Genomic DNA, 22,524 nt, shown 5'->3' with positions numbered 1-22,524 from the left:
TGAAACTATGCTTTATATTTCAGACTGATTTGAAGTCTGAGTGTCAGATAGATGTCTGTGCCAGCAGGCAGTACATTCTAGAGACACTGGAGTGATAATGGCCCGTGCTGTCTGTTGACACAAGGTCCTCATCACATCACACAGAGCCCGTGACTCTGAAAGCAGACTGTTCAGCGCCACTCCGTCTGCCTCAGACCGGTTGGAGATGACCAGGACTGGCTGAGACAGCCCAGGGTGCCGTCATCCTTCATCAGGCAGAACAACCACTCCTGTCTCTATTTTAACATCCCTGCAACAGACATTGTTTTAGACTGACGGAAACAAGTTTACATATACTGAATGCTTTCAGGAATTTTGTGTCTTTTCTTCTCAGGATGCTTCTCCAGCAGGCTTCACGTCCTGGATATTTACATGAAACTTGACTGCTGCTGTGACATTTAAATATTACTCAAGAAGGAAGCCTGTGGTTTCTTTCTTTAGCCCAATGATTAAACACCAAGTATGAAAGAAGACACAGACGTTAGCACAAACCTCTTTAATCCCCCCCAACAAACTGTGGACAACACATACATACAAGATAGAGGTATCCAAACATGTCAAATAACAATATTAATTTATATCATTATTATAACATTAATAACATGGAATGTAGTAATCTCCGTTCACATTCTTTTTTGAACTTTTAGTTTATTTTATGAAACATGTCAAATAAAGAAATAACTCTATATCTTCTGTCTCTTATGAATATAGTCTCTTTGATGAAGATGAACAGGGAAAGAAGGATGGCAGACTGAACAGGCAAAAGAGAAGAACTCAGGGCGTGAGCGCGCTTCCTCTCCTTCCTCCGCGACTCCTGTCCTCGCACATATACAACTCCTGCTCTCTCACGTAAGCCCTTTCTCAGTGTAAACACACACTTGTTCAACAGAATGTGTTTCAGTGCATGTTTGTGCGTGCAAAATGCTGATACTTTCTTTGGAATCGGACACAAGGAAAACATCTCCACTATCTCAAGACTTCAAACTGCTTTTATTTGCTGCCTCCCCCTTTTCTTGTCCTAACGGTGAACTTGGTTAAACAGAATGATGGCAATGGGTAAATCACTGCATCAGTCACACACATGGCTCTTATATGTTACGTGAACGTCTGTTTCTTATCCCGAAGACGGAAACACACAACAGGAACATCGAGAAGTACCAATGGCAGAAACAGGGACGGCGTCCAATGAAAGGCCAGCTACAGCAAGGTGTAAATTTAAAAGGGGAGAGGAGAAATCTCTCTCTCCTTCTGTAGTCCTGTCCTCCTCTTTTCTTCCAAAGGTCAGAGAGTGTCAATCTTCAGTCTGTGCTGTGGTTCTCCAGCTCAGAGATGATGGTGATCAAGTTCTGGAGACCAAAGAGGTAACCACTGTCCAGGCCCTCGTACACCACGCTGTCTCCCTGGAAATGTCTACAGGTGGTGTGGGCAAAATCTATCATCCTCACATCCACCGCGGGGCTGCGGTGGTCTGAGCGCGACAAACAGGCCTGGCTGACAGCAGAGCTCCCGCTGCTGCTGCAGCCATCGCTAGAGGTGGAGGGGCTGTGAGGGAAATCAAGTGCACCTGCTACTTCACCCACCTCCTCCTCCTCCTCCTCCTCCTCTTCCTCCATTTCTGGTTCAGCCTCCACCTCCTCATCCTCCTCATCATCATCATCTTCTTCTTCCGAGAGGCCGTCCTCAGTGTGTTGGCGTGTGTGTTTTCGGTGGGATGCTCCGTCGTAGATGATGAGGAGGGAGCTAGAGTAGAAGCGATAGGATTCACAGGCTTCCAGGGCAGCTTGCATTTCTCTGAGCCTGCGCAGCACCGGAGAGAAGAGTTCACGTCGTAGACGGCGTCCGCTGTGAAAGAACTGGAACAAAGCCTCCTTGAAGTCTGGCAGGGTCAGCCTGCGGCCATGGAACTTGCTCATGAACATCAGCTGGCCTGTGTCAGACCGATACACCTGAAGGAATGGGAAAAACATGGAAAAGTAGAACAGGAATCGTGACTACTTTTATAAAACATTTGTTTGACTATATATTCAAAGTAAGTAAGATAGAGCCATTAACAGTGAGGCCAGTTTTGGCTCAAAACTCACCTGCATGCCTGAGAGACAGACTCCTATCGTGGATGCCGTGCTCTGCTGGCACTTGCGGATCTTCACGGCTTTCTTCTCTTCCGAGGCATCGTCTCCGTGCTGCTGCGTGCCCATCTTCAGGTCTAACACACACGGCATTGTGTGTCGCCACGTCAGGTTCTCCAACAGGATGAATTCTGGTAAACTGAGTCAAGGAGGCTAAACAAAAACGAAAAAAAACTGTCCTTCTACTACACTAATCGGTTTAACTTAAAACTTCTTGACAAGGTTAAATAAAACAAATATGTAATTCTAAGCTTGTCACATGAATGCTATTGTCATTACAATAGGTACAGACAAGACAAGTGATATCAAGTAACTAACGCTAAAGAGTGCTTTGGAAGGGCAACAAGACATTGATATCTAGATATTGTATTGGGTAACGGGCCACGGGTACATACTGGAACCACTGATAATCATGTATAAGTTTCACCTAACTAACTATGCAGGTGTTGAGAAATCCTGGTGGCTCAGTTGGCCAGAACACAAGCCTTGTCCTCTGACCTGGAATTAATCCTGTCTCTTTCCAGTACCCCCCCCCCCAAAAAAAGAAACAACAACAACATAGTCCTCAGCCAGTGAAAGGATACTGTACTGGTTGCGGTGCTTGGCATTCTCCTTCATTTTCTGCAGGTGCTGCTGTTGACACTTGAGGCTCCAGGGGTTGTGTTTGAGCTGCGGTACAGGATTACTGTGACTGCACTCCAGTCTATAGTACAGCACTTCGGCCTGCCGCAGCCACTCCAGCTCCACGTCCTCCTGAAGCTTCTGAACGCTGGAGGGCAGAGGGAGGGAAAGCTTCATTAGTTTCAGTCACAAAGAAGAAAAAAAACAAAAAAACTGACTCAGTATCTGCATGTCTCACAGTATTTAAATTCAGTCTTGCCTCGGGTTGTATGTGTAAGTCATGCGTCATCAGTCAAGTAATGTTTGTCTACAGAATACATCTTTACCATTCTAGGAAAACTAAAGATTACTTTAAATATATAATGGTTGTGTAACAGCTCTGAACTTCATTGTATCATCTTCAATGTAATTTACATCAGCCTTCTTATAAGTGTGGAAATTAGTCACTTAGCCCACGCCTGTTGATGCATCAACTACACCTTCAGCTCTATCATTAGTAACAAGTCCCTCAGCGTACTGCTGTCTCTGTTGGGATCTCACCTTTTGTCCTTGTCTTTACGGGAGTGCCGGCTTCTGCCGTCTTTGCTGTAATTTTCGCTTTCCACGAGCAGTGAAGATGCCATCGTTTTCCCCCACATGAGCATCTCACTTTTGGACTCACAGTCTGCCAGGGGGTCCTTGTTCTCCAGATCTGCTGCTGGGTCACTCTGTAGGGGGTAAGCGATGAGACAAAGATTCCCTTCTTCATCTTCCTCGAAGCTCACAGACACCACACCTAAGAGCAGGAAATAAAGGGAGATAGGCAAGACGTCTGTCAGAGATTGTGACATGGAGCATAACAGCAAAAATCTATACGCAGGCAATGTGTTTTAATTGTTCAAACCCACACACAAAACAAACCACGCTCTTAAGTAGGTTTAAAAGGCACTACAGAGGAAATAACAGCCCAAACACAAATGACACAAGGCTCTAAAATTCAGTCAGTTCCGTTTATTCCCAAAAATGTCAACTCACACAGAATGATAAGCAATATACAAATATATAGATAGAAAACCACAAAGCATCACTGCACACATACACATAAAAATAGATGATGATGCTGGCCTACAGGCTTCAGCTGTAGCCAAAGAGCAAAACAAATCATAGTCAGCGCGTCTGTATCATAAACAGCCTTTCCTCCCCATAGTGTTTTAGAATATCGCTGGAGGAAAAGCCAAGATAAGAAAGAAATTAAGATAAATTGGTGAAAATGCTGACATGGAAAAGAAAGAAAAGCACCGCCGGCAGAAAATATTCATGGCACAGCAAAGGGAAGACTGGGAAGGGAACATCATCACCATGATCACGTTTTTTTTGTTGACGCTCAGTGTTTTTATATGTTATGAATTAATCCCTATCACACATGATAAAAAACAACAACAAAGAGCTTATTGTAATATGTGTGAGAGATGTATTGGCCTGCTCAGTAAAAGGTGACATTTTAAACCAGTCTAACAGGCATTGTTTAATAAAAGACCCTATGTTGACCTTTTCAGATGGTCTTTGTCCAAATATGAGCAAGCATCCTTTAAACAAAGCTGGCTGAGTGCCAGAAAAACAATTGAGGAAGGACGGAGAGGTGATCCTGACTTACCTGAGTTATGTAAAGCCTCCTACAAACAGGACTTCACAAACAAGGTGGCCTGTTTGTAGGAGGCACGCTTGCAGTCTCAGCTGCAGCACCCCCCTGTGGCACAGGTTGGTACATGCTGCTGGCAGGCACCTATAAACAACCCTTGAGCAGGAGCAGGGAGCTCTGTTTCTATAAAAAATCTCAACATTTATACTTGACACACAACCTGCAAAATATCAATTCCCACCTGACTTATGCACCCATGCACACAGAGCAGTGGAGTAAAGAAAGAGAGATGCATAACAACACAGCAGAGCAACCACAACACAGGTTACAAAAGGCTAGTTTGCATTACCTCTATACTGGGGGGTAAACTTCCTCATTGCAGCAGGCAGGCTCTTGTAGAACTGATGTTCGCGTGGGATGAGGGGCTTGCAGATGGTCTGTTCCCCGAAGCGCAGGACGCAGCAATGTCCCCCCACCTGGTGTACGAAGGGCTCAAGCATCACCCCTTTCTGCATGTAGCACTGCTGGTGCTGCAGCTGGTGCTGCAGCTGCTGCTTTTGCTCTGCATCCATGGCCTTCTGGGCCTGAGCCTCCACAGCCGGACCCATCCTCCTCTGGCTCTGACCACACTACCGTGGGCATTAGCCTCCTAACGCACGCACACACAATGTGGTGGGGGCCCTATCTGGCAGGGATACGAACACACTCACACACTGCAGATCCACAGAGGACTAGTCGTGGTATTTCGCATTAGGCTTGCAGGTTAGTTATTCCCACGATGTCTTCAGAAGCTGTTGTTGTGATGATACCCTGCTTCTTCTCTGCTGCTGGGGATTCTGCTGGTCGAAAACAAAGGACAGGAAGGAGGAAATAAGAGGAGAAACAAAATAAAAAGCCACGATTAAGGGGCTGTTTAATTCCTTTAACTCCTTTTTTTCCTGGCAGTTCGTGTAGCTGAAACAGAAAGCCACAGAAAGTCCTCTAAATGTTGATGTCTGCACTAGTGCTGCAGCGACACATAACGCAAACAAGAGAAACAGATCCTGCTTGTGCCTCCACTGCAGACTGAACACTCTCTGACAGCTGAGAGCTGGCTCACCACTGGTAAAGCTCTCACAAGCCTGGCAATTGGACCGCCCCCGTCACAAGCAATCCACCAATCAGGAGCACCCATAGCAGGTTGTTGGGTGGTAACCCTTCCAGGGAAAGGAGCAAGCAAACAAAGACAGTGGTGGGAGGGGGAGGGGGAGAAAGAGAGAGAGAGAGAGAGGAGCGAGAGAGGCAGATGAGGAGAGAGGCTATGATGAGAGAGTGCGAGGAGAGCGGAGAGAGAGCCAGCGAGGGAGATGAGCAGAGCGAGCGAGGAAGAGGGAGAGAGAGAGAGAGAGAGAGAGAGAGAAGAAAAATAAGGAAGGAGGGTGAGTCTGAACCCAGCTGGTTTCTGAGATGTGTGCAGGGTTTTGACAAACTCACAAGATAAAAGTTGTAAGGATGCCTTTCTTTAATTTACAGCCCATAATAGAGAAATTCTCACAGACCACAATAGATCCCAGCTGAATAAGAATGTGAAGGATTTATAAAAGAGTAGATGACGGTGATGTTGTGCTATGAAGGTAAAGTAGGGTGACGTGAGGGGGTTGCCCATAGCGTGTTATGTAGCCACAGTGGAAACTATAATCCTCGTCTAGCACCCTCCAAGGAGTTCTTGACACAGATTATCGTAGCGGGCAGAATAACATCTGATTAAGCCAGTTACACTCTGTCTCCATTCATGTGAGTCTACCTTTTAATTGCTGGTGGAACACAACACCAATTAGTGCAAGGTGTATCATTACCAAGACATGTATCATGTTCATCAGTGTATGTCTGCGTGTTTGTGGGCTCTTGATATGTTGTGCGTGTGTTCATGTGTGCGCTGTACAGTACAGTTGGACACTGGCAGGAAACAAAGTCAGAAAGCCCAGCACTAATCTCTCTAATCCTACCTCTTGGAACACATGAGGAAATTAGGCCATGAAAACAAGTAGAAAATAGACACAGTTACACTTAAACACACAAATCTAAATCTTTCTATCTGATCGTGGCCCTAACACCCCCTGAGCACCTCCTACAAACACCTCTGCTCGGATGTCTTTCATCCATTTACAGACAACTCTTACAAACAAGGCCCGCATAGTCTCAGCAGGGTATGTTTTGTCACCTCTGATTCCCTGTATTCACAGTCCAACACACAGCACCATCAGGTGTTCTTAGTACCTGAAATGAATTACAAATTTTAACTGAATGTCGAATAAATCGTAATTTTATTTAAAATTATTATTAATGCTTGATTCATTCCACTACCGTTGTGCGACTATTCAGAGTTGGCTCATCGGGCAGCAAGTGGGAAAACTAGAAAAAAGGGCACAAAAGGATTAAGTGATTAAAAAAACGCCAATCAAATCTCAAATGGTGAAAAACGTGAAAACAGGACGGCGTGAATATACAGGTATGTCAGCAACAATCACAGAGTTTTGGAAATAGTTGGTTATGTCAAAGAGCCAACATTAAAATCAGGATAACCTGCAAGACACCAGACTGATTAAAGCAACAAGCAGTACGAGTGTCATTTACATCCATATTATAAAGACATATGACACACTCTATATGAAGCTCACGAACCAGCTGAAACGAACACGAACAATAACAGATATAAATATGTTCACATCAAACAAACATTTACAAGTGATTTATAGTTTAAGCAATAAACCTTTAAATGTGTGCAGAGGAATTTAGCAGGCGTATGATGGTGCACTGAAGCCCAAACTAAATAACTAAAAACAGCACAGAGGAAATGACATGCAGTAAAGAGCAACAGAATAAAAAAAAGAAGATACAGGGAAGTGAAAGCTTTGACCTTGAAAGAAATGGGCTGAATACAGTATGGGGTAGTTGGCAGGGAATTCACAGCGCTGAGGTGCGTGCCAGTCGCAAACTGAGACGGAGGGATATGCAGCCAACAGGAAGTTGGACTCGCAGACCCTCACCTTCACACAACAGACAAGATCAGGAGTTTTTCCAGCCTTGACAACAAGGAGAGGACAGATTTTAATCTGTCTAACAAGGTCAGAGGAAAATCTTTGCAAATGGATTTCAGAGTCCTTGGTTTGTGTGCGCTCTCCTCTTCAGCCCGATGATTGTAGGTCACTCAATGACAATTTTAGTTTCTTCTCTGACAGCAGACAGGATTCAGGCTCAGTTACAAGCACACGCTGGAACTGAGCCGGCTTTAGAGATCTGACATTCCAATTAAATTAAAATTCAATCTGAATCCCCATAAAACACATAATATACAACCTAACTACAGAGAGAGAGCCATGAGGTAAACTAAGGACACACACCAACCAATAACCAATAACAAAGACAGAATGATATTTTCATTCCAAGCCATTTGAAAAGCCGACTTCCAAAGTTTATTGCTGTATAGCAGCATCTCAGTTACTGCTCTTCTGTAGCTGTTTCCATGGAAATGATTTAAAGTGCCAAAGAAACTGCAGCTATAACTAAATACCAACCTGACAAACATGTTTCTCTCATTGTTGGTTTGCTTTGTGCCATTGTTTCTGCTACTTGATTGCGCACTTATATGCTTTACAATGGAATGCAAACTTGCAAAGTAGTTTCATTGATACTTGGCAGTGTAAAAAAAATTAAACGTCACATGCCCAACAACAACAACAAAAAAACGCAGAAAGGTCCAGAAATCAAATCTGGATCGAATAGCTGAAGCCGCAACAACATGTCCTGTGCATTAGATTCTGCTCCATATTCAGAGTCATGCAGACATCTGTCTCGACATCCTCACCATGATCAACACTTTTATGGAGATCAAACGGCTCACTTAGCAAACTTAATCTGGGAGCTTTCATCTATCATCAACAACGGGGCAGCAAAGTGGACTGAGAGAGAGCAGGTATGTCACTGAGGTTATCGAGCGGGCCAGTGTCTCATTGAATCATGGCTGTGGCCGCTCCGCAAGGCTTAACAGCACGTTCAAGCATCCTAGAAATGTGATCCGGTAGATATGACTGCATTAAGGGGACCCGTCTATGGAAGGATGGTTGGTGGGGGGGGGTTGAGGGGAGGGGAGTGAAGGAAGGAAGGGTGGCTGAAGTCTTTTGCCCTTGTGTGGCCATAGACCTCAGGGAAAGAGACGCTGAATATAGAGGTGCTGAGTGAATTTAGATCCAAAACAAATGCAAGGTACAGAGGTATTAAAGGTAATGTGAAGGGCAAACAACAGAAACACAAACTTGTCCTTTATACATGAATGGCTCTGATGTATTAAATATTATGTGTATGTTTATGATTCTGAGGACGTCTTTTTGTACTGCTGCTGACCTTATCGACTTCAAGAGCCTTAAAAGATTTAGGATGAGACAAATAATCTGAATGAGGTGGCATGAATCTGGATTTACCTGGACTGATTTACGTAGTGGGGAAACATGCGTAAACACATCGACTTATATTTATGTGCGCATAGCTCTCAACCTGCAAAAACACACATAAAAAGTAACTCCACACGTAAATACAAACACACACACACTGACGCTCTATCTCTGATTGCCTGGCACCTGACACGACTGTACTGGAAAAAGACTGATCTTACCTGTTTGGTGATTTACAGGGACATTTTCCAGACAGATCACCTCACATGACATAACACCAGATAAACCGCGCTAACCAAATCCCTCATGGGTCACCAAACACCTAAGCCCTCCACTAAGAATACCACAGCAATTCAGGCTGCGGGGTGGCTATTAATAAACAAAGTCTGCTCCATGCCAAACTCAAGAGACAAAGAAAAACAGGGATCATAAAGAAGGGAAACAATTCACTGGCTGCCACTGCGGGCCAATAGGGCATACATTGAAGACATAGCTGCACACACTGGGCAAGACCTGGTGACAGTTCCTGCCTTTGCCTGCAAAACCCTGTCAGTCTACGTTTAAACCAGTGGTCTCTATTATGTCTGTAAATATACTGTACCTGACAGGAAGATGATACCACATAAAACAAAGAAACATAGGAACAAACAAAGGAACATTGTTGCCCTCAAAGCATCTTCTAAACATCTAAATTAGATTCTTACTGATACAACAATGCTGCACATCCACATCACGCAAGACACAACTGGCAACACTGTCTTGCTGCGTGACAGCCGTGCACATGAATGCATGTGTGTGCGTGTGAGCAATGGGCAGAGGGGTGTCAGTAATAAGGTCATCCCTCCCTCACCCATCCTGAACCCGTTTCCTGTCTAACATCTCAGTCTCTTCTTGAACAGGGAGGTAGAATATGGTAAAAAGGAGCACAGAAAGATTATGATGAAAGGAGCACACTGGGTTTTTGGACTGATGATTGGCCTAATTAGTTCATAAATAAGAAGCATAGCACCAAAAATATCCTAATGTCCTCAATGGATCATACATTCCTGTGTTGTTTGACACAGATGTGACAATAGTGAAGTATCACTATTATCAAATATTGCAACATGCCACAACAACAACCTGTCAAAAGCACTTAAAAACAATAAATATGCTTATTTATACTTATATATCATATTTTATTTATGATCCCAATACAGCTGATATAGCCTGGCCTGATATGTTGTGATGGTTACAGGCAGGATTTGGTTTTTACTTCACATTTAATATAAAAGTTATGCTGAAATTATCACAGAAGGTATGATTAATTAATCTACTTGACTATATTTTTAATTGTTGATTGCGTTATTAGGAATAAGTGGATGTTTTTGTGTATGGATCAACATTTCATTGGTTCACTGAGCCCCTTTCACACAGCAGACGCTTTGACTTGCAAACATAGGTATATGTGGCTAATAACATTAATAATGACTACATTTCATTTAGGTTGGCCAGCTCATGCTGTGCATGCCAACTCATTGGGACGGTTCACTGGTATGCTCAAATGAAAACAGGGCAAGCATTAATGTTATACCTGGGCCCTTCTTTTTATCACAGCAAAATAACAACCCTTGAAATGTTGTGATTGCTGGATGTGTGTCGCACAGAAGGCAGAGTTTGGACTGACAGGACAGCAAAGGTGATGATGGTCGATAAGAAAGATGGGTGTGGAACTGAGAGGAGTCTTACTGGAGCAAGCACAAAGCTGTGAAGCAGGCAGGGTTAAATCTGTCGGTGTTCAGAGCAAAGGGGGACAGAGAGAACTTGTTCTGGAAGACACCAATCTCCTGCCAGTAGTAAGCGTCTCACATTAATTATCCAATTAACTCACAACTGTGCCAAGAGGAAGGGACACTCTGCCAATCAGTCTTCACAGTCATACAAAGGAGATCGCTGTTAAACCGTCTGTAGTTAAAACAGTTCTATAACTTGGTGCGGGACTGACAAAGAGTAGGGATGACTTGCCCCTCTCATACTGTATAAGGAAGTCTTCCCAGTATCTGATCATCCAACAGTACTGCCAAAGTTGTGACTAACGGTGAGTCATTGAAATTAAAAAGTGTACTTGTAAACCTGTAAATTTTAGCAACACTGGACAGGAAATGGGGATGTGGACATCACATGCTTCCTGGATTCAAGCTTTAACTGTCAGCACTTCTCAGAATCATTAGACAGAGACTCGGCTGGCTTCATTCCATTCGCACAATGCAGCCACACCAGCTCCACGCAGGGAGAGAGCTGCTAATGGGTTCTTGCACTACTGGATGCCTCAAACACGCTGCGGTCGATTTTGTTACTGAGACAAATTTCACTATGAGCTGATAGTAAGGCACAACGACAATGACTAATGAATCTGTCAGCAACCAAATGGTGTAGAAATATTTTGAATTCTTTAAAGATACTCTCAGTGTTATGCTGTTTTATGTTGATTGACAATTCGTTTTTTATACTGTATCTATCATATTCATACAAACTTTGAGAAGTAACCTTGCACAGTGACCATATTCACTGAGTTGTTTTGGCTCTGGCAATCTGCACCAACAGGCCTGGACGGGAATATTTCCATGGCCTTTTGGCTGTGTTCCTCCTGCAGCTGAGGAGGGTCAAAGAGCATTGGCATACACACACTCTTTAGTTCAGTTTCTAGGAAGTTTCATAAATAGGACGACAGCATTGTGGCTTGGTTGGAAAAAAAAAAAACCTTTAGCTGACTGCGTTCAAACAAGAATCTGTGATTCTACTCAGAAGAAAACAACAAATTATTCTGGACACACCTGGCCAGCAGTTGTGCAGCCGATGACAATTAGAGTGAGTGGTCCTTTCCATGAAAATGAAACAACATATGTTTCTGGAATAGATATTACTGTATATTATATGTAGATTTTGTGTAGTAGTATCTATTCTCAAAGTCTTAATATCAAACTAGCCTGGACCGAGCAAGGTTGTGGGCAGGTAAACGTCAACCCAAAATATCCATTATAGTCACTGTGTTTGGCAGGGACCTTCGAGTTGGATTACATCATGTGAGCAAGTGATGCCTGCTGACATATCAGTATCACGAGCACCTAGACGGGCTCCTGACACTGGGGTTAAAGCCTGCGTTGGGTTAATCCTATAGATAGGGCCCTTGACATAGTTGTACATCAACAACACTCAACACCATACAGCAACAGTGACAGCGTGGACACTTAAAGGCCCGCCAGGAGAGATAAAGCAACACATGCTGCAGTTGTAACAGCACGGGGAATCTGTTTGTGTTTTTAATCCAGCCTAGCCTCAGTGGCATTTCCGTCCAGCATTGAGTGATCTCAGAGGGACTTTTGCATTGAAATGTTGGCTTGAGTTGACAATATCTTTCCACAGTTCACAAGCAGGGCTTTCTTTATTGGCATTGTTAAATGCACAGTATCCGTTCAAATAGTATGCATCTTCTCTGACAGTTTAAACATTATTCATGTGTGTATTTAAATCCAGTCCAGTCAAATATACTGAAAGATGTGCTTGTGAGGAGGAGAGCAGGTCAAGGAGGCAAAATAATCACAGCAGCTGACTCTTTCTAGTGAACTTGACCTGCTCTCAAATCGGAGGACCTCATGAGTTTTCGTGCGTGTGAGTCCTCGACATATCCTCACCTCCAAAGTGTGTCAACTCCTGCTGTCAATCACCCCACATAAGATGGACTTCTACCCATCTCATCTCTCACACCAAATGTAAACAGACGCGCCTCTCTTACCATAAATACCAACACTCATAGACCTTATCGCATATTATTGAAAGCTGGACACTAAACACAATGGCACACTCTCAGTGTAACACTTCAGGCCAAAGCTCTTTCCAGACACGCATTATTGTGCATAGCCAAACAGAAATTTGGAAGCAGCTATTTTTTACCCAAAAAGGGCAGGCCACTGCAATGGTGACAGCACACTGTCAAACTACGTAATGTGTATCTATTATGTCTTTAAAAGGATGGGACATGGCCATACGCATAAAAGAGCCAGGCCTTTCATATAACAAAGGATATACAGATAAACATAAAGGAAAGATGAGAAAAAAATGAGATGAGAAAATGCTGGAACACTGAAGGATGGAGAAGGATGGATGAAGAATAAGGAAATGTGAAGCCATGGCTTGAAACCTATATGTCTGCGTCAACCAGCTGCCTTCTTCCCCTGACTCCTGTGTATCACTGTTCTCTACGGTTCATCACTGGTTGTCACCGCCTCACCCATTACTGTGAACTATATACAAAAGCTGGCATGCCTTCCTTGGAGATGAGACGCTTCACACACTGGATAACTCTGGTGTATAAGGCGCTTCTTGGCTTAACTCCCACTTTTTTATGCACTTTCCTTCGGAGAACCGAAAGCCGTTATGCACTACGCTCAAGTGACATTCTGCATCTTGCTGCTCCTCGAGTCAGAACTGAAACAGGTAAAAAAGCTTTCAGTTTCTCTGCCCCGTCCGCTTGTAATGCCCTCCAATCTGAACTTAAAATTGCAGAACTTCTTCCTCTGGAAGCATTCCACTCCATCTTAAAAAAAAGACAATGAAAATCTTTTGAACAGTGCCTATGCTTTTAAATTGGTAATGTATCTGTAACTGTGTGTTACTGCTGTTTGTCTGTTTTTTTACCACTATGACGTGTGCTGCTGCCTTTCTTGGCCAGGTCACCCTTGTGAAAGAGGTCTTAATTTCAATAGGTTTTTTATCTGGTTAAATAAAGGTTATACATAAAAAAAACATGATATTATCATATTCAAAGAGATGTGATCATTGCGGTAAGAAGACAAGCCACTGCTGCATCCAAGACACCTAACACTGCAGAAGGCACACAGTTTCAGTCCCTGCTGACTGCCACCCAGATGAATATTAATCCTTGGAAAAAGCCCACACACGTGCAAAAAAACATAATACAGCAACATAAGGCTTAAAGATGGAGGAGAGTTACAGCAACTTAGGGGATTGGTACAGACTGACTTCAAGTACATGCACAAACAGATCGAAGTGAGCATGCGCACACGCACAAACACACACATACACAGTCACATACGTAGATGGATACACACCTGAAAGTTAGTAAGCCTACTTATCGTGACAGGAACAAGAGAAGCTTTAGGCTATCAGACACAAGTGTTGCGTGCTTCTGTGATAGTCGGATGCCGGATGGTTCAACTCTGCTTTTCATTTTGCTCGCAGCAAAGGCTGCATCTGAAATCAGTGTCTCAGCACAAGGAACAGTCCAATAACCTCTGGATAGAGTCTATCAACTGTGAAATGCTTAAAAGTCTTAGACGTATACTTTTCACTTTCATTTAGACCTTATTGGACCTACCTTATGTGTTCACTTAACTGAAATGCAATTTGATGGTGCACAGCCATATATTTTCTTACTTTAAACTTCAAAGTCCTATTGTGCAACTTTTCTACCATAAAATAAGAGATTTTAATTTTTATGTTTGGCTATTAGCAAACTATAGACTCACTAATTCTTTGATCTCTATATTCATAACAAATACATGTGTACAGCTGTCCATGTTTATGACAGTGGTATTACACTCTGACCGTTCTAAATGAAAAATATCACTTTCTAGATAATGTAAACTCAAATATTCCCACTGTAATGTGTGCACTAACACATGAGTAAGCCACTACTTTCATTGTGTTTGTCTAAGGTAAACACATGTAGAGTTATTTCTATGGTATTCTTCTATATAATACTATATACTGAAACTGCAACTCACTGCATAACAATGCGATAATGTAGAAAAGTACTATAGACAATAACAATAACAAAGTACCATTTAGTGTGGCCTTATTTTGAAGGTTGTATGTGTTATTTCAGTGGAGGAAAAGAGGGTGAGAGGCAAGAGCCATATAGGTCCACTATAGTACAGGTGAGAAAAGAGTAGGAGGATTTATAGTGAGGTGAAATGAAATGCATAGTGTGTTCACGGTCTGTGTGGGTGGGGACGTTGGCTGTTGATACAAAGCAGTGTGGGCTGCGTTGGCATCAGTGTAGCAGCCTGATGCTGTGCTTTAGACAGCTCGACACCGCAGTGCTGGCGTGTGCACGTGAGGAAGGGCACACATGTCAGAGGATTACAGAACAGCCTGTCCATACCCCCTTCTGAAGACGCCCCCATCCATTCAGACAAAATCTACACCCCTTGCTGTACTAATGCAGCCCTCCTTTCTCTTCCTTTGTCAAGTGAACATCCAGTCCTCAATCCTTCCCCAAATAGCAGCATTTATCCACCATAATAACTACTCTCAAACTGGCGGCGTACCCAGCCATCTGACATAATGCAGACACCGTTCAATCCACTCCATCTGACATAAAAGCAAGGAAAATTATTTTCCTGAATAAAATTTGAGCCGTGCACATTTTTCCTTACAGCGATCCCCGTCCCTCTCAGTCCACTGAAGTGTTCCCCCAACATCTCATCCCTCACCTGTGTTAAAATTCAGATATCTTTCTGTCACTCCTTCTATCACTGTGTCTTTTTTCTCTTGAGCTAAAGTTCTTTACCTGAATAATGAGCAGTGCAGGTGATACATAGACAAGGTGGTGGAGAGGGCACAGAGACTCCTGGGGTTTGGGGTGCTGGGCCTCATGATGGTTTCTGAGTGGGTGCTGATGGGAAAAGCTTGGCTTTGTTCCAATAGGCTGACTGAGGATCACCTGAGGCCCACAGAGAGACAGAAACAAAGGGAAGCTAAATGATGCACAGTGGAAAAGTACTGTACTGCTGTGAGAAAGAAAGGGCAAAAGAAAAACCTGCATGCAGAACATTTATACACACTTCACCATCCAGACTGTATTTGCACAAAGCAAAAAAGACAAATAATAGATGCTTTAGAGTTGCAAACAAGCTAAAATGTGCAATTCTTCTCTCTAGGAATGGCTGAGCAAAACTAAACTGGATCCGTTTGCAGGTTCCAAGTTGGCCACTTTTTCTATAATATGTCAAGGCTTAAAGTCTGATAAATATAAGAGACCTGATAACAGAATTACCTCTGTCAGATCATCTCAGCTATGATGTAACTTGTATGTTATGACACATGGACATGCTGGTGAAACTCTAACACAAGGTCACATAGCTGTAATTTCTAAAAGAGACCCTGAGTCTGTCCCTCTGATGGCTCCCTTGTGAGGCATTTATATTAGTCTTAAAACAGGGCATATCAACTTTCTGTCCAAATCCATCACAATGTCCAACCCTCACTTACTCAGAGCCAGGACAATATTTGGCATCTACATGGACTTTCCCCACTGGCTCGTGTTTAGTTACAATATAGTGGACCATGAAAGACGGGCTCCTTTGTTTGTTTTTTATAGGATACAGTTGCCTAATATCTAATCTGGGCTGTCTATACCTCCAGGTTTATACTTATATAACACTAACATGACCTGACCTAATAACACCACACCTGAGACACAGTCAGGGTCAGACGGGGAGGTAGACAGCAAGCCCACAGGGGAGCAGATGGGGCAGACTGGTGACAGTACGTAAAACACTCTTCAAGCAGTGGATTTATAGGGGTCTAGAGAGGTTCTTACCTACAGTGCCTCAACCTCAAACACCTTTTGGCCTGGCTTAATGTGCTCGAAAAACCACCCCTGCTACGCTCTGTCTACCTGCACAACACAGAGAAACACATTTCAGAGTTATGACAGTGACGTGTAGCCAAACAAAAGGTCAAGTGGGTTAAACACACACACGGGCACAAACAAAAACCCAATCCCAAAAATAGAACTGTTGTTTCCATGCCACTGACCTCTTCTACCCTGACAGCGTTTTCACCATGAAGGAGTTGCTTAAGTGCATTTCTCCAGCAGCCAAACCCCCAAACTAGACAAACTAGAACTCACTCTGCTGAACTCAATTTCATGAGTACAGAAGGGAACAGTATGTCCCTCAAACACAGCACATGCACACACACACACACAGACAAATTTCAGTGATGTGATGTCTGACTAGTCCAAATGCAGGACAATGTGCATTGTGGTGGTAATTCTCTAAATGTTCAGGGGCTGCACGTGAGGCGCAGATAGAGGCTCCACGGGAAGAAACTAGGTCCTGCACTGGCAAAAATAGATAAAAGAGTGTCTGAATTTATCGTGAGGGAGAGAAGAGTGATGTGAGACAGCGAGGCTGAAAATATGGACACACAAAGATGGGAGTCAGCCGCCAGACGGACACACATATGGATTCTAAATGAGCTGGCAGTGCCAACAACTGCTACGAGAGTCCAGTAATGGTGCAAACAGGGGTTAAATATAAACTTGGTAATCCTTCAACAAAGGGGCACTTAATGAGAGTCTGCCTGGATTGTATGATGTGAGCTAGAAGGAGTGAGGTGGAGGGAGAAATGCAGGTGGCAAAGGTCCAGGATTGTGCCACAGCTACTCGGAGCAGCTCGGCCACTCATCGGAACGGCTCCATGCTCAGTGCCCTCTCAATGTCAAATACCACACTCTACTTCTCTGTCCAACTGGTTTCCTTGGCAGCTATCCACCTCAATACTGAACCAGAAACATACTCTAGACTTTCAGACTGGGCTCACGGCCACTAATCAGAACATTTAAGCTGGTGAGGAGATTATCATATGCAGTGTCTGGATTAAAACTCATCACACTTTCCATGACTGAGATATGGTGACTAACTGCTGAGTCCCAGGCTCGGAGGAGAAAGACAGCACTGAAAGTCACCCTGTTGCATTTGGGTAAGTACCTGAATTATTCAGTAAGGTCAAAGAAGTGATGTTGGCTGCAGGCCTAGGCCACACTTTGATACCCGGGCCTCAAATGAGTTGCTGGCACAGTGTTGCTTTCTCTCCACAACACAACCCTGATGAGGTGTCATCTTGTCCATATCCAGTGTCAAGTGTTTATTTCAGACTTCTTTTTGATCTCAGAAGGAAGCTCCTCTGTACTGCCGTGGATCAATCTTTAATGTAACAACCACCCTCCTTAGGACGAACAGACTGGGTGAGGCATTCAGGGATCTATTTCAAGGTTTTTTTTGGACACAGCACATTTGAGTTACTCTATGACCCGCATCATCAAAGAATGTTTCCGTCACTAAGCCAATGCTCACTAGACACTTACTCATCTCGACTTCATATGCCTGAAAGTCAAGTGTGTGACCATGTGTCAGTGAGACATGTGTCTGAACCAAAAAGGTAAAAACCATACTCAACTTGCAGAAGGCACCCTAGTTGTTTTTTTCCCAGTTAAAGCCACTAAATTCCAATTAGCACAATGCCAGTGGACATGACAGTGTGTATGAGTATGTGTAATAAGAGCTCTCAGATCAGAGATTCAAAAGATTAACAGGGGCTGAATGATCGACTGTAAGAAGCTGCATACTCAAAGGGGACAGAGTGTCAGGTGCTAGGCGTGTTGTGTTTGAAAAGTTGTGGATAAATGAGAAGAAAAAGAAGCATCACAAAGACAGGCACTGTTGCAACAACTAAGTGGCACGTTGGTAGATTATGGGGGTATCACAATATTAATGATTTTATTTCGTAAATATATATCGAAATGTGCTTTCAGTTCTGAGAGCTGAGATCAAAAGCAGGATAGATGATTCACCTAGTACCCCAATTCTTGCAGGTGAGCCGCTGTTGTCAAGTACCTTTCTGCCATCTAGTGACTCTTCTTTTTGTTATGGCATTTAAAAGTTTGTTCTGATCTGACATCTGACACTGAATGGCATCACCATCAGTGCTGAAAAAAATCCAATATTCAGCTGAACACCTGGACAAGACTTACTTTTCTGCCACAAGAATACTTGAAACTGAAACTAACAAATATTTTCATTCATCTATGAATCTGTTTTTCTCAATAAATAGATTAATCCCTTTGTTCATAAAACTGTCAGAAAATACTGAAAAATGTCCAAGGTGATGACTTCACAACAGTGAAAAATACAAATACATTTGAGTTCTACATCAGGGTTCAATTATAGAAGAACACCAACACATTTAAGAAGCTGGCACCAAAGAAATAGTATAGTAAGTATAACACTGTATACTTCCACTTTGTTTAAATAAATATATTTGTGTCAGCATGCACATGGAGGGAGATTATATCATAACAAGTGTCTGTTAGAATGTATCTGCACCAAGAAGGCAGCTGTATATCAGACAACCACTTGGCTTCACTTTTGAATGACACTGAAAATCATAACACAGCATGGGGGAGGTGAGCCAAGCCAGTCAGAGCCTGTTTGCATGTAGGGGAATCCCACCACAACTTATGTTATGTAAGTGCTACAGAAGAGTGCTATCCATGATGGGAAATCCCTGAGGCTTCTAATGGACTTGTGAAAAAGAGCTTCATCACTGGCTGGGCTGCATTTTAATTAAAACTGCAGGATGCCAAATCAACATCTGAAAAAAAGAAAAATAAATCACGAGTCTAACAACATGTGGCTTACATTTTTAGACCCACGTGGTGGAAGAGAAGTTACCAAATTAACTTTTTTTTTTGTAGTAGTAGGAACAAAATAAACGCCAGTGCAGAGCTGAAATGACCTGTGGGTCAACAGAAAATTGGGCAACCATTTGATTAAACGTTGAAGCAACTTTATCTGCAAAAATCCTCTCCCCCAACAACCTTTGCTTCCAGCTTTTCCAATGTGAATATTTCCCTGTAAGTGAAACATTTTTGGACAAAACAAAGCACTAAGACATTTTCTGACATTTTACAGAAGAAAACATGAATTCTTTTTTTTTTAAGGCAAATTTTGATTGATTAGGCAAAATAATCAACAAAATGAGCAGTCATTTTGATTGATTAGGCAAAATAATCAACAAAATGAGCAGTCCTATGACAGACAGTGGGCACATCAGGTACTAATTACAGACAATAATACAAAAATACTTTGCACTGCAATTACTTGCACAATGCAGTTGTTTGCACAACCTGGACACTTGCACATCTCACTACCTCACCATGGTGCTACACTGTTGTTGTTTCTCTATTTATTTGTATATACTTTTCTCTAAATTTAAATTGCCTTTACTTTTTATATTATATATCTATTTTTTTTTTTTTTTTTTTTTTAAATTTTTTATATTTGGTATTGGGCTGCTCCGGGACCAGGGGAAACCAATTTTCGTTTCATCCCATGTTTACATGTGTTGTAATGACAATAAAAACTCCTTGAATCCTAATTAAAGCAGGTGATATGATAAAAAAAAGCTAAATAAAATAAAATGATATATACAGTATATATACACCTTATATAAGTATACCCTGTACACACACATGCTGTGTAGCATTGTGCACATATACATCTAACAGGAAGTGCTATACATTTTCCAGGATACAGCTTATTACAATTGTACAACGTAACTAAATGTATTATTTATTAATAAATACATTAATATCCCAAATATCGGTCCATTTAAATGACTCAATCAAACATAAGTCACGTAACCATAACCACAGTCTTCCCTAACTTACCTTTACGGTACACAGCATTAGTATTTTGACTCCATGAGCACACCGCACTGTCCTCCACCTGCTGCCACCTCCACCTGACTGTTAGTCTTGGTGCCCCTCCTCCACGTGGCCAGGGTTACTGCTGGTGTTAGCCCGGGTGTAGTTACTTCTCTTTTATCAGGCGATACGGTGAAGTGAGCCGTTAATTCACGTTAACAGTTTGCTTTTCTGTCAGGCTGTAGGTTAATGTGTGAAACCTGTGTGAAGATCGACGCTTACCTCTTCATACATCTGTGTTTACTTTGTCTCCTTCGTTTTTTTAAGCGTTCATTTTCCGGTTTTGGCTGATGACTCTGATTGGCCCACTACTCCGGAAGTAGCCGTTTGGATGCTATGGTAACTAGAGGGGGGTTCATAACGACCACCAATCAGGATACGAATAGTAAAAATCTACTAGACCAATCAGGGCGGACCTACAGACATTTAAATACAACCCTACGTCTTACTGTGTGTTACTGTACACACTGGCACTTTACTCAAGTACTTTTATCCACTATGTTTGCAGGCTGCTAACTGCAGAGTCATATTAAACATTCACAATGTGGGACAAACTTTTAATTATTTAAAACATGGATCGTGGCTGCTGCACGACATCCACTACATATATTATTACTGTCATTATTACTACCATATCTCCATTACAGTTTATAGTTAGTTAATGATTTGCTGCTGCTGTGCATCTGTGTCTCTGTCTCTCTATTTATCTGTCTAGACTGGCTCTGTAAGTGTCATGAGATACCTTTTGTTATGATATGGTGCTATCTAAATAAAATTTAATTGTACTGAATTTAATCAATTAACATTAACGATTAACAGATCAACATATGCAAAGTGGCAAATGTGTAATATTACTGTTGCTTTGAAACATTTGTGCTCTTCATAATCCACAGCATGAAGAAATGCTTTGTTTGCACAGAGTATAAAGTGGTTGATTTACATTTAGATAATTATAGTACACCTTTATCAAGAAAAAGTCAAAATTAGATCTTTATTTTTTAGGTCCATCATGTTGTTCCATCAAGTACAATGGCTGAGAGAGTTGCATAACAGGTAATGAACTTGAGTCTGCAGAGGGGGAGTGTGTGGAGACAAGCTGCCAGGCTCCAGACAGATATCAATAGATAAACACTTTAGCGGGACACTCAATCCTGCCACAAGGTTTTGCAATTTGTGTGTGTGTGTGTGTGTGTGTGTGTGTGTGTGTGTGTGTGTATGTGTGTGCTGATGAGAGACTGAGACATAAAGATAAAAAAGGAGGCAATTTCTCTGTCTGAAAGTGCAATCTCAATTTCTCTCCTCAATGTATTACTCAGCTTCTATTTTAAATTTCCCCGTTTACTAGGCCTTTGACAGATGGTGGGAAAACCACAGATGCACCACCCATGTGAGAAAAAACACACACATGCTCAAACACACTCTGACAATGATGCACACACATTCACATGAGAGAAGGAAATAAGCAGCATGGCGATCACAACAGTACAGTCAATGGAAAGTGTGTGCGAGCTGCTGCAGTTGGCATGGAGCGTTAGGTAACTAGTATGAGCTCACTCATTAATTCTTGTGGCCTCTGTGAGTCAAGGGGGAAAGCATTTGAAATCTAGAAACATAAGAATGTGACGTGATAGTGAATGTGATGTGCATGTGAGTTTTCAGACTGTGGAAGTTCAAAGATGGGACACGTAAACCGGACTGATGCACCTGGTAGTGTCAGTCTGAGTAGATGATGTCAATGATCTTCTTTTGGCTTTGGACATGCAGAGCAGGCAGTCAGTAAACTGCTCATTCCTTCTGTGCTACTGTGATCCTCCTGATATACATTCACTGATAGAAATCCAGAGCAGAAGAAATGGAGATTAACTAAATCTTCAAAACAAGTATGCTATGATAAACTTGAGGAGGGAGCACAATCTACTTATTTTTTCATGCTCATGCTTTTTCTGCTACTTCCTAGTAATATGCAAAATTCCAGCACATCAGAAAGCCAGACACGACTCGATAACATTTGAATTGATTTTCTAGGTTTTTTTTTTATTTTTTACACAAGCACTTGAAGTTCAGCCCCCACTTGAAGAGAACAATGATTGTCAACATTTCTCAAGTGCAGCTTTGATTTAAATGACGTAGATCAGCACC

The 22,524-nt window shown here is 42.4% G+C and overlaps 1 protein-coding gene across 9 annotated transcripts; it reads right to left on the bottom strand.

The window, feature by feature from the left end:
* Positions 1–520: 520 nt before the first annotated feature.
* LOC104938897 (inositol hexakisphosphate kinase 2) lies at positions 521–20,696 on the bottom strand. Of its 9 annotated transcripts, XM_027279714.1 has the most exons (9): positions 20,608–20,696; positions 20,350–20,499; positions 16,435–16,512; positions 15,403–15,555; positions 4,754–5,240; positions 3,327–3,561; positions 2,750–2,934; positions 2,121–2,296; positions 1,338–1,985 (listed from the first exon to the last, which is right to left on the bottom strand). In XM_027279714.1, the coding sequence occupies exons 5-9, from the start codon at positions 5,010–5,012 to the stop codon at positions 1,338–1,340; spliced, it is 1,503 nt and encodes a 500-aa protein (XP_027135515.1). In that variant the 5' UTR covers positions 5,013–5,240; positions 15,403–15,555; positions 16,435–16,512; positions 20,350–20,499; positions 20,608–20,696. The 9 variants fall into 9 exon arrangements, with proteins under 9 accessions (XP_010753657.3, XP_027135515.1, XP_027135518.1 ...); XM_027279717.1 differs by lacking the exon at positions 20,350–20,499 and having other exon boundaries at positions 20,608–20,626; XM_027279715.1 differs by lacking the exon at positions 20,608–20,696 and having other exon boundaries at positions 4,754–5,243; positions 20,350–20,601.
* Positions 20,697–22,524: the final 1,828 nt, after the last annotated feature.

The sequence above is a fragment of the Larimichthys crocea genome, chromosome VI (assembly GCF_000972845.2).
Source record: "Larimichthys crocea isolate SSNF chromosome VI, L_crocea_2.0, whole genome shotgun sequence".
NCBI lineage: Eukaryota > Metazoa > Chordata > Actinopteri > Sciaenidae > Larimichthys > Larimichthys crocea.
The sequence above is the reverse complement of the archived record's forward strand: the minus strand, read 5'-3'. Positions and strand labels throughout refer to the sequence as shown.